The following is a 15,836-nucleotide window of genomic DNA, read 5'->3' as shown; positions in this document are numbered from 1 at the left end:
ATTTATTATGTATTAGGCACATAGCTGGCTGGCTGGCTGGCTGACTGGGTATGATTAGGTATGGATATGGTGGCTAGGGGTATGGCTCGTAAATATGTATGGGGCTGACAAGTAGCGTTGTTGCCACGGCAATGGCCTACAGACCAAGACAAATTGAAACTGTAACAAAAAAAAAAAAAAAAGAACAAAACCAAATGAAACCAGCCAGGGCCAAGACCGACATTGGGGCGTTCACCAAGGTTTACGAGTGCAAAGTGTTAGAATTCTTTTAATTTTCTTTTGCAAAGTGCATTGTATTTCGACCTATGAGCAAAGCTGAAAGAGTCTTTGATTTGTGATCAAGTCTATAACTTTGCTGCAAATTTTCATTGAATTATTTAAGAACCTCATAGCTTATTCTGTTATCCAAGTTTCACTCTAAGAGAACATATAAATTGTGTGGGATTTTCTCTCATTAAGTATTCAGTTACAAATGGGAAATTATATGATTATAGCATCAAATGTAATTCAAAGATAAACGATTAGCAGATTTATACCCCAGTATTGGTCAATCTTTAATTTTACTCCTATCATTCAGGATGTACATAAATTCTCCAACTTCCTCGTTTAAAAAAAACATATATGTAAGATACATATTTTCTTCTATTTGTATATAATCTTTTAATGAGTGAATCTGGGTCATCTATTTGTAAAAGAGTTTTCTTTCAATGTTTATTTGTTATGAGTTTGGTATTATTCGCAAATTCTTAGGAAATCAAATTTAAATATTATGATTTGTCGTTGGCTTCAATTCAAGTTTCCCACATTATAATTTCAGCTTCATTGCCAATTTTTTTTCATTTAGCTGCTACTGTTGCCTCATTAAAAAGCAATTTAATTTTTAATATATTTTGTTTGGCTTAGTCATTTTCTACTTAATTTAATTTTGCGTTAAACAGAAAAGATTAACAAAAAAAAAAAAAACAAAAAAAAAAACATGAAAAATGAAAACCAAGTAACGAAAATATTTTATGTTGTTCAATGTCAGTTTGGAGTTACATTTATATACAATATACATATGCGTTATATATCAATAAAAACAATAGATACATACTATACATCTATCTTGTATTCCATAGACATTCCTAGAATGTTGTGCGCAGCTTAGTGGCATTAATGAATATGAATTAACGAATACACTCGTTTAGTTATGAGTGAATCTACTTACATATCGTACCTACATACTACAACAAGTATTTAGTATGTGTATGTATGTATCTTTAAGATTGTTTTCGTTGCTTTCATTCCATTTGCTTCGCTCGAAGAGTTTGTTGTTTGCGTGTTTTTTGCAGCGTCAACTTTTGACGCGTGACAATAACAAAATAATTTATATTGAATATGTATATATCCACATATCTATCTCTATATATATATAAATATAAATATGTTTAATGTAATGTTGTATGTGTTAATTGTAATTACTTAGCAACTAGTACAATTGGCTTTACAAAAATGCTGCTCAAAATTGGCCTGGGCCTCGCAGAGCAGTACCAGATACTCAGATACCCAGATACTCAATTGTACTTAATAGCTACAAGTTATTAGCGAGGTGCTTGCATGTATCAACTTGACGTTGACTAGTCGAGCGGGTTGTATTTACTTATTTTTCATTTCTTACTTTTGTTTTTGTTTTTTTTTGCATAGGTCTAAACGTTTATAAATGTACATGTACTTAGAGTTATCATTGGAATGTTCATTGTACTTACAATGTTTACATATGTTTTCAAATGTGTTTTCTAGTATATGCAACTGCAAATTTATTTCGTTGTATTATACATTCAAACATTGAAATACATTCAGATGATTAATTTAAAATTAAGAAATTAAAACTCAGCAATTACAAATGTTCGTGTGAATCATTTATCTGAATCTATTTTCAATTGTTCATCATTGCATAATTTTCGTGGCAGAATTGACATGCTTTTTGCTTAGTTCGGCCAATGAGCATGTATTAAACCAAATGAACAAAATTAAGTATTGTAACTGTATTATAATTAAGTGTAAGTTAAGCCTAAATCTAAGTTTCTGTATACCAACCTGTACTGACAATATGAACACATATGTATATGTATATACAAAATGCTAGTGCCATATTTGGGGTCCACAAATAGCTGTCAGTTGAGACCCAAGAACGTATCACTTCATGCCACATTGATAACAACAACAACAACAACAATAATAATCAGAACAAAAACGAATCCAATGTCTACAGCAACAACAACCACAAAAAGTAAAGACAAACAATTATAATAACAACCCGTCCGTTTCCCACAAAAACAAAACTCATACAAAAACTTGCATTCGCATTTAACTGAAATTTCGAAATTAATTGAACCGATTGGAATCAGCTCCCAATTCCCAGCTAGTGCAAAACACAAGTTCGCTGTCACACTCAAAAAAAAAAAACGAAAAAAAAAAGAAACAATGAAAAAAAAAAAAATTAAAAACAAGTTAGACCAATTAACCATGAGACTCTCAACACGGTAAATATTAGTAGTGTATTAGACTAGTTATATTTACATAGTCTTAGCTGTAGTTTAGTAATGCCCCCCTCTCGCAGTCCATCCATACCAAAATCAAAACCCCTCGAGATCAACTCAATCAATACACTCATGTGCGCCCCCAACTATGCTTCAGTTCTTGTCTGTGCCGTTATCTGTCTATTCGTACTACTCTCATTGCTCTCCGCTCTAGTCTATGCCTCAAACTTTAGTTTAGTTTCTAACCTTCTAGCTATTACTTATACTATTACTATTACTATTACTGTTACAACAACTACTTACCTCCAAATCTCCAAAATGCTATTTCGCAACTGACATCAACATTTTGTATAAAATATTTTCAATATACTCGTCTAACTAACCCAATGGGCATTTAGCTGCTATAATTTGCTTGTATAAAAACCAAAAAAAAAAAAAAATATATATATTAATTAACAAAAGCCAAAAAAAAAAAGGAAAAAAAAATATATATATTTAACTGGGTTAATTCGTTTTCTTCTCATTTTTAATCGATGCAATTTTATTCTTTCTTTCTTCTTTCTTTTTTTCGATTTAATTTTTCAAAAAAATATAAAAAAAACACTTGGATTTTGCGTTGAAAACTCAATTCGTTGTCTGCAATCAAACCAAATATATTAACAACAACAACAACAACAACAACATCAACAACAAACAACTACAATAACTACTACAACAACACCGCCTACTACTCTACTACAACTACAACAACTCTGATTAACACCACCACACTTATGTACCACACACACGCACAACACACTCGCACATTTAACAAACACACTGTGTGTGTGTGTCTGAAATGAATACACTGCATTTTTATCGAACACCCCCCTCAAAAACCCAACACACAATTACAATGACAAAGATGATGTTCCAGGCAAAGTGGACGAGAAGGCAACGCAGCTGCATGCCATCGCCTCGCTTAAAGTGCTGCTGGATGCCACAAAGCCGCAACGAGGTGGCGCCACCACCTCAGCGGCCAATCACGTCAAGATCAATCTCAAGGAAACAACGTTGGCCGATCGTCCCAATGGCAATATCGATACCACACTTGACTCGGTAAGTTCTGCTCTTGTGACTATTGAAATACATCTATTTATTTACGCTATGATTCAATTTGAAATGTGCTAATGATATATTATATGATGCTCATGATTTTATAGGCATGATTTATCTACAAATGGTTTTCCAATTTTAATTTCATTAAATGGTTTCCTTATCATTATGTGATTTTCTTTCTCTAACTTTTAAACGAATTGAGCTCCGTCACACACAATGCGCTGCATTCTTCATACAACAAAATCGCAGATGAATATCGTAAATCGAATATCGTATTGTCGAATGTCTTATACTCTCTAAGTACGTCGCTCCCCATGCCAGATTCAGACAAATTTGACACTTGAAACAAAATCATTCAATTGCGATAATGTCGGTTTAACGATTCAAATTGTATAATATCATAAAATGTGAAATTACCAGTAAATTATCAGTATGTTTTTCTTTTTATCCCCTCCCCTCCCCTCCCCACCCAACTTTATCGTTTTTATGTCAACATTTTAGAAGAAAAGGTTCAAGCGCGTTCAACGAAATTGTTTTAGATTATTTTGAAATTGATTTTAGCTGTTGGCATGTTACCTCTACATTGCTAAATTGATTGATAGATTGGTTAACTGATTGATGCGTTTGGACTGAATCTGAACCACTCGTATGAACCACTTTATAAACGTATGTTTTCAATGTTACCCGACAAATAACTGTTTGTTCTTTTTGTGTATTTTTTTACACTTCCCTTTGTTGTATTGGCGGATCTTCTAATTATAGTATGTAGACTGTTGCAAACCAAATCAAAACCAAAACCAAAAATATGCGGTCTGTGTGTTTATGCAACGTTTATGTGTGACTTTTATCAAATTTTGTTTTGTGTTTTCTTTCAACTATAATCAAAATGAATTTATATGAAAATAACTTTCCATAAAACTTTCCACCCCACAACACACATTCCACTGACACTCACCCCACAACTCTCAATCACGATCCTTTGTTGTGTATGTTTACTTTTATCCTTAACTGTGATACTCTCTATTCGCCCACCATGCCCACCATCCATATATCACTCTATCTCTTCTATGTCTTCTTCTCTCTCTCTCTCTCTCTCTCTCTCTCTTTCTCTGTCTGTCTCTCTGTATGTGTGCGTGTGTGTGTTTCAATGTTAAGCCCCAACCCCCTGCAAAATATTTCTAAAGAGCTAATTCGGAATTATCAAGTTCGCATAGAATTTACGATTTGCAATTATCGTATATTCACACAAAAAAAAAAAAACAAAACAAAAGGAGAAACTGAAACTGAAACCATTTGGAACTCATTTGCTTTGTATCTTGAACTTTAATCACTGACTAGTGTTTAAAGAATGATAAATAAACGCGCTTAATAATATCAAATTCTATATAAATATCATACAATCGATCGATTTTAGTTTCATATTTCATTTTGTGTTATTGTCATTTTCATTCAACTGTTTACACGACTGTTCGATGAAATCATTGAGTTATTCACTTATTCAGCAGCACTCATTGCAATGTAGCTGCCACGCGCCAAGCCAGATGCAATACTTACAATACGCTGTGCAATCGCCAAACACACCCACCACACCCATTTAGCACACACTACACCTCATACCAAGTCGCCATTCGAGACATCGTAACCTGTTATTGTTGACGATTTTGCTTAAAGATACATTATATATGCATAGGCAGAAACATTGTGTTTTATGTTTTAAGTTAATTTACTCTTGTAGATTAAATAAAATGTATATTTCCGATGACTACAAATATGTATTCACATTATTTAGTAATCCAAAATAAAACAAAAAAAAAATACACTAGCTACAAGAGTATTGCCTCTTCGGCACTCCGAAGATCTATGTTTTGTATCAGTGTTTGTTTTATGATTTTCTTTTGATTTGATTTGTGAAAAAGATGACAAAGCAAACAAACAAAATTCAAAGACTATTCGCAGACTATTCAACGGCCATTCAATATTTGATTTGAATTCGACTCACAATTGCCACTGAACCAAACGTATTTCCGAGTTGGATCTGAGTCATACAAAATCTAAAAAAAAATACACCAAAAAATAAAAAAATCTCTTTTGCTCTCTTTCTCTCTCTGTCACATTCGAATGTCCTACACAACAAAAAAAAAAAATTGTAATTGTGTTAAAATCCCGTACTATGTGTTTGTTATGTAATAACCCGAACAAGAAACTCCCCACACTTCTTCTACACATTACAAAAGCTCTCTATCTCCCAGCTCTACCTCTCTATCTCTCTCTCTCTCTCTCTCTATAACTATGTCTAACAGTTTGGTTTATTAATGAACTTTTATTTCAATATCTGAAAATAAGAACTTAAGTCAAAGGCAAAAAAATAAATATGTACTCGTACAATAAATACATAATTTTTCTTACAAAAACCAATCTTAACTTAAATTCAATTTTATATCAAAAGCCATCGTTAAGTGGTCGACGTCCTAGCTGGATTGAGCAGAGGGTCAAAATTCAGACACGCAAATTTAGCATCAAAGTTAGTTTCATAAACAATTTTTATTGCTCTCTCTCTCTCTCTTTCTCTCTTACTCTCTCTCTCTCTTCTCTTTATATTGCATACAAATTTTATTATTATAATTTTAATTCAAAATATCGTTAACAAAAATAACAATATAAGTATATGCATATTGTATGTATGTATGTCTTTGCTATGTGTAAAGACGCTCCTGTGCAGTGGAATGCCAAGGCTGACAATGGGAATGGCATAGGTTCTGGCATGCAAAATGCCTGTTAGATGAGGCAATCGTCATTGCGAATTTGCATAAAATTCATTTGAATTTTGTAATTATTTATATCCGTGACGATAATTTGATGGGGAGGCAATGCAATGTCAGTGAAGCAACCGGTCCAAATATCGTAAACTATGTGGTGTGTGTTGTAATAATTGATTAAGCAAACTTGGTCAATATTAGCTGAGTTGCATAGTAGTTGACTATTATTGCCTGAAAATAGTTATTACCAAATGAAAAGACATTTCTTAATTGCTATATTGAATTGTGCAAGTTTGAATATCATAAACTTGTAAGCGAAGCCAATGGAATATTAACTATTAAATTTTGTTTTTGCAACGTTTAAAAATTACTGATTGACCTTTAAAAGGTTCACACTCTGAGTAAATATTTGAAAAATTTTAACTAATTGAACCACACAGATAAACATATTAGGAATATCGTAAAGGCACAAACATTCTTAATCACAATTATAAACAAAATTGGCTGATTATTGCGAATATAATAGAACATATAGTATAAAATATTATCATCAGTAATAGGGAAATGTACTTTTTTTAATACCGTAAACTTCTAAATGTAACGAATGGAAAAAATCATCCTACGAGTATAAGGAGCTTCTACTCTACAGATTGTAGGCCAAATATATGTGAATAATTTTAACTAATTATACCACACAAAAAAATGTATATGGGTGTTAGCAACGAAACTACGTCAAACAATCTTGACCACAACTATAAATGAAATTGACTAATTCTTGTTTATGTAGTAGAATTATAAAGTAAAGTACTAATTTAAGAATCGGAATTTAATTGTAAAACTCTTTTTTAACCTTTAAAGGAATTTCTACTCTGCATACCTATACTAAATATGCCTTTTAATATAGTATATATATTGCGGATATCGTAAATAAAATCTGACCACAATTATTAATAAAGCCAGCTAATTTTTTTTTTGTAAATCTAGTAGCACACCTAAAATGCAATCATAATGCTGCGCCTAGTCATAGAACAACAGACCATCATGATTTACCCTAGTTCCACAGACATGACTCATCAGGTAATCTGAAAAATACGTAATTTAATATTCGATAACTTTCGATTGACGTCACGCCGTGAGCTGGGGTCAAATGAGCAATCGCTGCACAGGAGCGTTAAAAAAAAACCGCAGACGCCACAAGCAAAGAATAATAATAATTAAGATGAAAACATTTAAGAATTAATAATACTGATTTTAGTTTTTGCTTTTTGCAAATTGTAAGAGTAAATTCACTCACATTGCTTTATTGCCGCTTAATCGTATAAATAAATGTAGCGTATTAGATTTTGAAATCATCTAAGTATTTAACTACCTTAATTACTATACTTTTCTTTCCATTTTCGTTCAACTTTTTCTTTTGTAATCGCCTTTAGTTCGGGCTGTGCTCATGCGCATCCATAGTGTGTGTATGTGTGTGTGTGTAGCCTGTGTCTGTTTTCTAGCACATGCACTAAAACAAAATTAAATAATTATAAAAACAAACGTCTATGTTATAAGCATGCCTAAGCCAAAGATGCTGATATCTGAAATCTCTCTGCACGTTAGCACCCTCAGTACTCGTATTTAATCTATTAACTAGAAAGTAAGTGCATATCTACTATATGTATGTTTCCATACTACTATATTGTCCAACACTACTCTCGTACAGCACTCACAAAACTCTACTCTGGCCACACCTAACTTTTCGCACCATCTGCTAATCGTACTCGTATATATATGCTATATACTATGCTCAAGGGCGTACTTACTTCCGTACTTAATTAGTGTCAAACTCTGGCAACTAAGCAAAGTTCTTAGCGCCTGTCTGTGAGTGCGTCTCTCTTTCTGTCTGCCTTTCTCTCTCTCTCTCTCTCTCTGTGTCTCTCCCTCTCTGTCTACTTCTCTCTTTCTATCTCTGTCGCTCGGTCAGTTCGAACACTGTTTCGAAATCAAGTTAAACTCTTGAAATGATATATATGACAAGCTCATTGATCATGTGTATACATAGCCAAAATACCATACCATACAGCATTCATACTATTCATTCATTTCACATATACTACTATATATATATATACATATATATATAAATTTTCTATATATAATACTAGCTAACAAACGATATATATATTCTTAAGCTTAAGACAACATTTATTGTATAAACAAATAACTTCAAACACAATTAAAGCACTGCACAATTTTCTGACTTTAACCTTATATAACAAATATATATACGTATACATATACTATGCTCATTCACAAACCGTAAGGCGCCCGAAATCGAGGACGAACCGGAGCCCCTCAGCATGGCCTGGCCGGATACGGCCCGTAAGCGTCTCACCTACGTCCTGGTCGCACCACTTCTGGTCCCAATGTGGCTGACATTGCCCGATACGCGAACACCGCGCGGCAAACGCTTCTTTCCGGTCACCTTTATAGGGTCCATTGTGTGGATAGCTGCCTTCTCCTATCTGATGGTCTGGTGGGCCAATGTCGCTGGTGATACAGCGCGCATTCCACCCGAGGTAGGTCAATAAATGCACATTATACTCGCGAAGTACTCGTGAAGTAATCTCAGCCTTGGAGCTGAGCACAATTCAATAGATGGTTCGTGTTATAAGCTCAATATTTTTACATTAACTTTATTTTGAACTTGCTGAATTTAAAATGTTCATATTTAAGCATTAGTGACTTTGAGTAGTTCCAATCTATCCTGACTAACTGACTGTCTAATTTATCTAAGAAATACCAATACCAATATATGATATAAAATACTAAAATTTTGGTGAGATTACAATTAGATTTACTACTTAATGGTTTAAGTTAGGAAAAATTCTTCTCTCATTTCCAATTTTGTTAATCAATTTTGACTAGCTAATAAGCTGTACTTTTTTCTTTGCTTACTCGCAGATTTCTTCAGTATTTAAACATTATTTAAAGATTTAAACGTCAGAGAACCAATCGAATTAGAATTTGAGCGCATAGACTGTAACGTACAATGGCCAGAAAGATCATTGAAAATTATACTAGCAACTTCACTAATACAATAACGAGCTTATAGAATACTTTAAAATTAATTGATTTACGTTTTCTCGAAGGCAATAGCTCATTACGATTCTCCTCTACTGTTTGCATTGCTGAAAATTCGATTATATTGTTAAAATCAAAAATTCAATCTCTTCATAGGTAATGGGTCTAACCTTCCTGGCAGCAGGAACATCCATACCAGATTTGATAACCTCAGTGATAGTGGCACGCAAAGGCTTTGGCGATATGGCCGTGTCCAGTTCGGTGGGCAGCAACATCTTCGATGTGACTGTGGGGTAAGTTGAGATTCGTTTGATTCGATGATGTATGATCGATCCATCTGATCAACTATGACTGACCGTATGACTAACTGTTTGTATGTGTTTGATAATGCAGCTTGCCGATACCGTGGCTGCTATATGGGATTATCTACGACGCACCCGTTGAAGTGAACTCGGTGGGCATGGTCTGTTCCATTACCATTTTGTTTATGATGCTCGTATTTGTGGTGCTGTCAATTGCCTGCTTCCGTTGGCGCATGAACAAGGGTCTGGGCTTTACCATGTTTCTGTTGTACTTTGTCTTTGTTGCTGTATCGCTGATGTTCGAATATGATTTGATCACATGCCCCGTTTAAAGCGTCCAGCATAAAGACAAAGATCATAATACACATATTGCCGAGGGATCCGTGCAATAACCAATTAGCTAAATTTATATACAAAACAAATTAATGAATTAATTACGAACAACAAACCAAAAAACAAAAAAACAAATACCAATGAATTAACAAATGGACTAAGCTAACTAATCGAATTGTTAAACAAAATGCATAAATCACAAATACAACACAACAACAACAAAAACCAAAAACACTAAACGAAATCCAAAACAAAACCAAGAAAAGTTAATAACAACAAAAACAAACAAGAAACGAGTTAGTTAGTGCTATACATGCAGCGTTTTTTCCTTTTTCAACAAAAATTACAAAAAAAAATGAAAGAGACATTTACTTTAAATGTTTAGCAGCAGCTTTTTAAGCAAAACCAAAACCAAATACTATTTAAAAACAAGATGAAAAAAAATTCAAAAATCAAACACAAACTCTCTCTATCTCTCTACTCAAACTATGAACCTTACTATCTTATTCATTGATTACTTACTTACTAATTAGACAAAACCAAACAAAATGGAAATGAAAAAAAAACAAAAAAAAAACCAAAATGGCTTCCCAATCAATTACTTTACTTAAAAGTTTGGGTTATTTATTATTTTTGAAAAAATTACGAGTACTTCTATACAAATAAGTCTATCATGGCACAAGCACATCATATACGTTATGAAACAAGAAAATCAAGCAGAACAAGTGTTAGAAAACCTTTTTTCAAATTCGGGATCTTCTAATGCAAGCTATTTTATGAATTGTAATCGAAATGCGCTAAAGCGCTTTTGAATATCTCCACAAAAATTGCTATACGTTCTATGTATTGTATCAAGAAGTGAATCACTTCATCAATCCAAGAGATCTAATAATAATTGTTGACTCCATCGAGAGTCAAATGATGTGGAACTAACACTTGTCGGACTGCAACTCTTTTGATTTCGCCTGCTCTACTAAATTGTTGTAGCGAAACACCCAAAAAGCTTTACGCCAGAGCCTAAATCAGTCTAGTTTTACTACTTACAAAAGAACCTATATACTATATATACTTATATACCACACGCACACTTACATGGCATATATATACTTACTTATATTGACCTATATTGATTAAGTGATAATTTGCGTATTTATTAAACGGCAAAATGATAACTTTCAAATATGCTACAACTATACTCGAAAAGCGAAAACAAAAAGAAATACTTATAACTTATAAGGTATAACATTATAACATTTAAAAAAAAAACCTAAAAACAAAAGCAAATCTAGAAATACTTTATAACATTTTGCTAAGCATTTGCCATAAATAATTTTAAACATGACGCTCGATCGAACCTCTACAACTTACTTATTATGATTATTATTATTACGATTATCACTTATGATTCTTGTTGGCGTGTAAAAGGTGCAGTAATTATTAAATTTAACTTTAAATTTAAACAATATTTATGATAGACTTCATAAAGATTCGAATGAAAACCAAATAATAATGATTTCATATACTTTTTGCTTAAGAAAACCTCCCCAAAAAAAAACAAAAGGTATATTTATATATATAAATATATTATATATGAGTATATAAACATATTTATATATATATGCAAACATTTAAAGCAACAAAACCAAACAAAAAGAAACGAAAACGAAATGATATTTAAACAAGAAACAAAACTTGCTCTCTTTATTTAGAAGTACGTAACATTTTTCTAAACTAAACTAAAACAAACTAACACCTTTAACCGTAAACCGTAAATCGTAAATCGAATATCGTAAGTTGTCAACTCGTAAAAGTGGCCGCAAGCAAAGGACAAAATTTAACATAAAACGCATAACATATATACATACTTATATACAATACATATAAACATAAACATATATATATATATATATTTTATATATAAATAACAACAACAAAGTAAATTATATATGTATATAAGCATATATATACATGCAACTATAACTTAAGTAGGCAATATATCTAAAGATAACCCCAAAACCGTTTGCATATGGCTCGCAAATCGAAGTTGAGGACACAACAACAACAACATAAAAGAAATAAATAATAACACACACACATACACATACAAACCAACACTAAAGACACACAGACACACACACAAACACATACAGAACAGAAAGCAATAATTTTTACAACAAGTCGAGGGCGATAACATTAAAATGAGAACTAGTGGCAGTGACATAACCTTATACATATATACAACATAATTATATATATCTACATATATACATATATATATGTATATGCCTAATTATATATGTACATATATGAGACAATGTATATTAAAGAATGGCCAACAAGCGAGAAGCAAGACGAAGGCAACTTTGCAAAAGACGTCAAAAGCACAAGAGAGAGTTAGCCCCCAAGTCGAGAAAGCCATCGGATATACTTAGACGTATATATATATATGAACTATATATGCACATATATATATATGTGTGTGAAAATACCTTCATATTCAAAAAGAACGGTATTGAAATGTCTGCTCTTACACCCCATGGGTGGTGCAGTGCATAGTATTGCACAAATTAATTATAATTATACGGTCGGACATACATACGAGTGTATAACATATACAGTGCAGAAATGAACAGAGAACACCAAATACTAAGAAACAAAAAACATAAAATATGAGTAACAAATAAAATAAAAACAGAAAAATAAGGACATTGTATAATAATACCACGAGGCATACATTAGGCACGTCACGCTAACTACCGTGCTTAGCAAAAATGCTCTAGAAAATCTACTATAGTACTACATGGCACCAGACCACACTCTAACATACAAGTACTCGTAAAACTAGCATTTCCAACTTGTATGGCCAAAATGGGAACACGCCCCATAACGAGAAGGGGCTGAAAAAGGACACAGAGAGCGCAGCCGGTTAATCCTGGTCAAATTTAACTAATCTGAGATTTTATAGTTTCGTTCTTGCTCACATTTCAATTAATCTACTACGGCGAATATAAGATCTTTCCAATTCTTTGTAATTGTCGACTATTGTATATTATTTGTTGCAATTTCAAACACCATTATTTTTCCTAATTATATTCTGGTTTCACCTTAAGTCTTTCTATAGTTCTCTTTCGATCTTCTACCTCCTGATCGCTCATTTCTCTCTATAGTTCTGCTCTCTTGTGTATTCACTCACTCGCTCTCTCTAGAAATCTATCTGCTCAGTCTTGTCCTCGCTCTTTTCGTATCATCCGTGCCCAGAAGAGTCTCAACAACTGACCCATAGAAGTCATACACTGCAATTTTCCAACTCGGACGCTCACACGCATTGATCAATGGGATCGAGAACAAAGAGCGTGTCGCCGGACTTGAAGAGCGATAACTTCCAGTACTAACAAAGCAAACTCAAGCTGTATATGGTTAAAACTAAACAATAATCTTCCAAATTAACGAGTACATACTTATATATATATATACACAACAAATATATAAACATTATATAATTCGTACATACTAAATATTTACATATTTAAAACATGACACTCAGCACATACTATTCATTCAATACAAACACATACTCGTACACTCGAACACACAGTCACCTAAAACATATCGCGCCCACTTTTTTCTATGAAGTACGAAAGAGTACAAAACCTTACGTAGAACTAACAGTACTATATTCAAAATAATAAGGATAGACAAAATCAACTAACGTACGAAATTTATGAGAAGTTGTTAATCAACTGCATGGAATGTTGATATGATGGATAGACGTTCGTTTCGAGGCACTTCTCTCAATTCAATCCCAATAGAGCGCAGTACAAATGTAAGCGTCTGTTAACATTTACAGTACTATCTACTAACTAACGACAACAAATCGAACTCTAATCAAAAGAAGAATGAATATACTAAAAAACTTACTCGTACATAGAAAACAATAAGCAGCAATCAATTCAGAGTAGTTAGCATCGATCGATCTACTATATCATCGTTCATCTCTTCATCTTCATCAAATTCCCAGATCCTAACTCAATAAATAAAACGCACACATCCACACACCCGTCAAGTGGTCGTAGAAGTCTCGTTTTAAAACAAATTATATAAGATTATATATATATATACAATAAAACGTAAATATATATATATAATAAATATATATATATATAAATAAATATATATATGAGAAATTGTTATGGTTAAAGATTTTTAACAAGTTGAATAATTGCGTAAAACCAAAAATATATCAAAGGAAAATAAAAAAAAAATTGTTGAAAAATTAGTAAAATTGTTCATAACAAACGAAAGAAGCGTAACAGAACAAGATTAATAATAATAATAATAAAATTAAAAATTAATAAATACAGTATATACTTTATGAAATATTTAACTTACAAAATAAAAACCATTGTTTGAAATTAAAGAAAACTGAAAAACAAAAAACAACAACAAACACGCGTACAATTCTTGTGTCTGCTAATTTTATTCTAGACCAAATTTTTTAAGTTACAGCCAAATGAGCCGTAAGTATAAACCAAATAAATTATTCTTATTTCAATTGAATAACGCAACCAATTGGCAACCAAATTCCAACTTTCTAGTACTGTTATATGAAATTAGCAAACACATACACAAATAAACATTCATATACATACATATATGCACAGACTTACATAACTGATAAATCTACCCCGGAGATACAGATGAGTTGGGATATAGCAAACAAATCATTCACCCACAACTCGAACTTGAACTACACAATCGTCTGTAACGAATCAGCACACATAATCATTGATTTCAGCTTTAATTACCATAGATAAATACAAGATATATGATAAATAAATAAAATATATTGATTTTTATATAAACGCATATATATTATGTATATACCCACAGATATTGCCTATAGTTGCAAACGAAAAAAAATCTTGATTAATTTTTTTAATTATTATGTTTTTTAAATATACATATATACCGCAATATATACACAACTTATATTCGAAAACATACTAATACATATATATATTAGTGTGTGCATATATTAACGTTTCAAGTTGCGTCCGTTGTATAATTAATAAATACAAGCAAAACTAAAAACAAGTAACAATAATAACCGCAGCTAGACTAGCAATTGCAAGTTGCTTAGCTGTCAGCTTTCGTCTGCAACGATCAATCGCAAAGCTGTCAGTTTTCGTCTGCAAGCGCTCGATGATCTTTACTTTGTGTTGTTTTTGTAAGCTACAAACAACGATTACGATAGGCGATAGCGACAAACGAACCGATTAAGTCAAAAAGTATCCAGTAAAAAAGTAATAGTTAACATATTGGTAGACTAATTTAAAGTTTTTATAGCGTTTTCAAATTTGTAAGTATATAACAAGAGCAAGAACAATGCGTTTATTATTTTTAATAGGCAGGAAAAACCAATTTGGTATCGTTGACAAGCGAGAAGAAGCAAAAAGATAAATTTAACGTAAACTTAACACAAATAATATTATATAAACAAAACATAACCGTCGTGTGTAATACAACAATTCCTTACCCACCAGTGATTTTGTGTTGTTGAGTTTAATTGTTGTGCAAGTTTTACTTTACATTTACATTTACACTTACACACAATTATATGATGTATGATTAATTTTTTAAATGAGCATGTAATTAGTACATACATACATTATTTGAATAGTGAACAAGAGAGTATTATAACAAAAGAGAATTAATTTTAATAACTGATACGCTTTTAGCACATAAGATTGTACAAAATAATT

The 15,836-nt window shown here is 32.1% G+C and overlaps 1 protein-coding gene across 1 annotated transcript in view; it reads left to right on the top strand.

Annotated features, from left to right (window-relative positions):
- The window catches only part of LOC117566107 (sodium/potassium/calcium exchanger Nckx30C), a 48,009-nt gene extending 32,446 nt beyond the window's left edge, over positions 1–15,563 (top strand). The window contains 5 exon segments of the mRNA XM_034245577.2: positions 3,436–3,617; positions 6,064–6,138; positions 8,680–8,934; positions 9,596–9,732; positions 9,833–15,563. Of these exon segments, the coding sequence (XP_034101468.2) occupies positions 3,436–3,617; positions 6,064–6,138; positions 8,680–8,934; positions 9,596–9,732; positions 9,833–10,073 (890 nt within the window). The 3' untranslated portion in view covers positions 10,074–15,563.
- The last annotated feature ends 273 nt before the right edge of the window (positions 15,564–15,836 follow it).

The sequence above is a fragment of the Drosophila albomicans genome, chromosome 2L (assembly GCF_009650485.2).
Source record: "Drosophila albomicans strain 15112-1751.03 chromosome 2L, ASM965048v2, whole genome shotgun sequence".
Lineage (NCBI taxonomy): Eukaryota > Metazoa > Arthropoda > Insecta > Diptera > Drosophilidae > Drosophila > Drosophila albomicans.
This window is presented reverse-complemented; position numbering and strand designations above follow the sequence as displayed.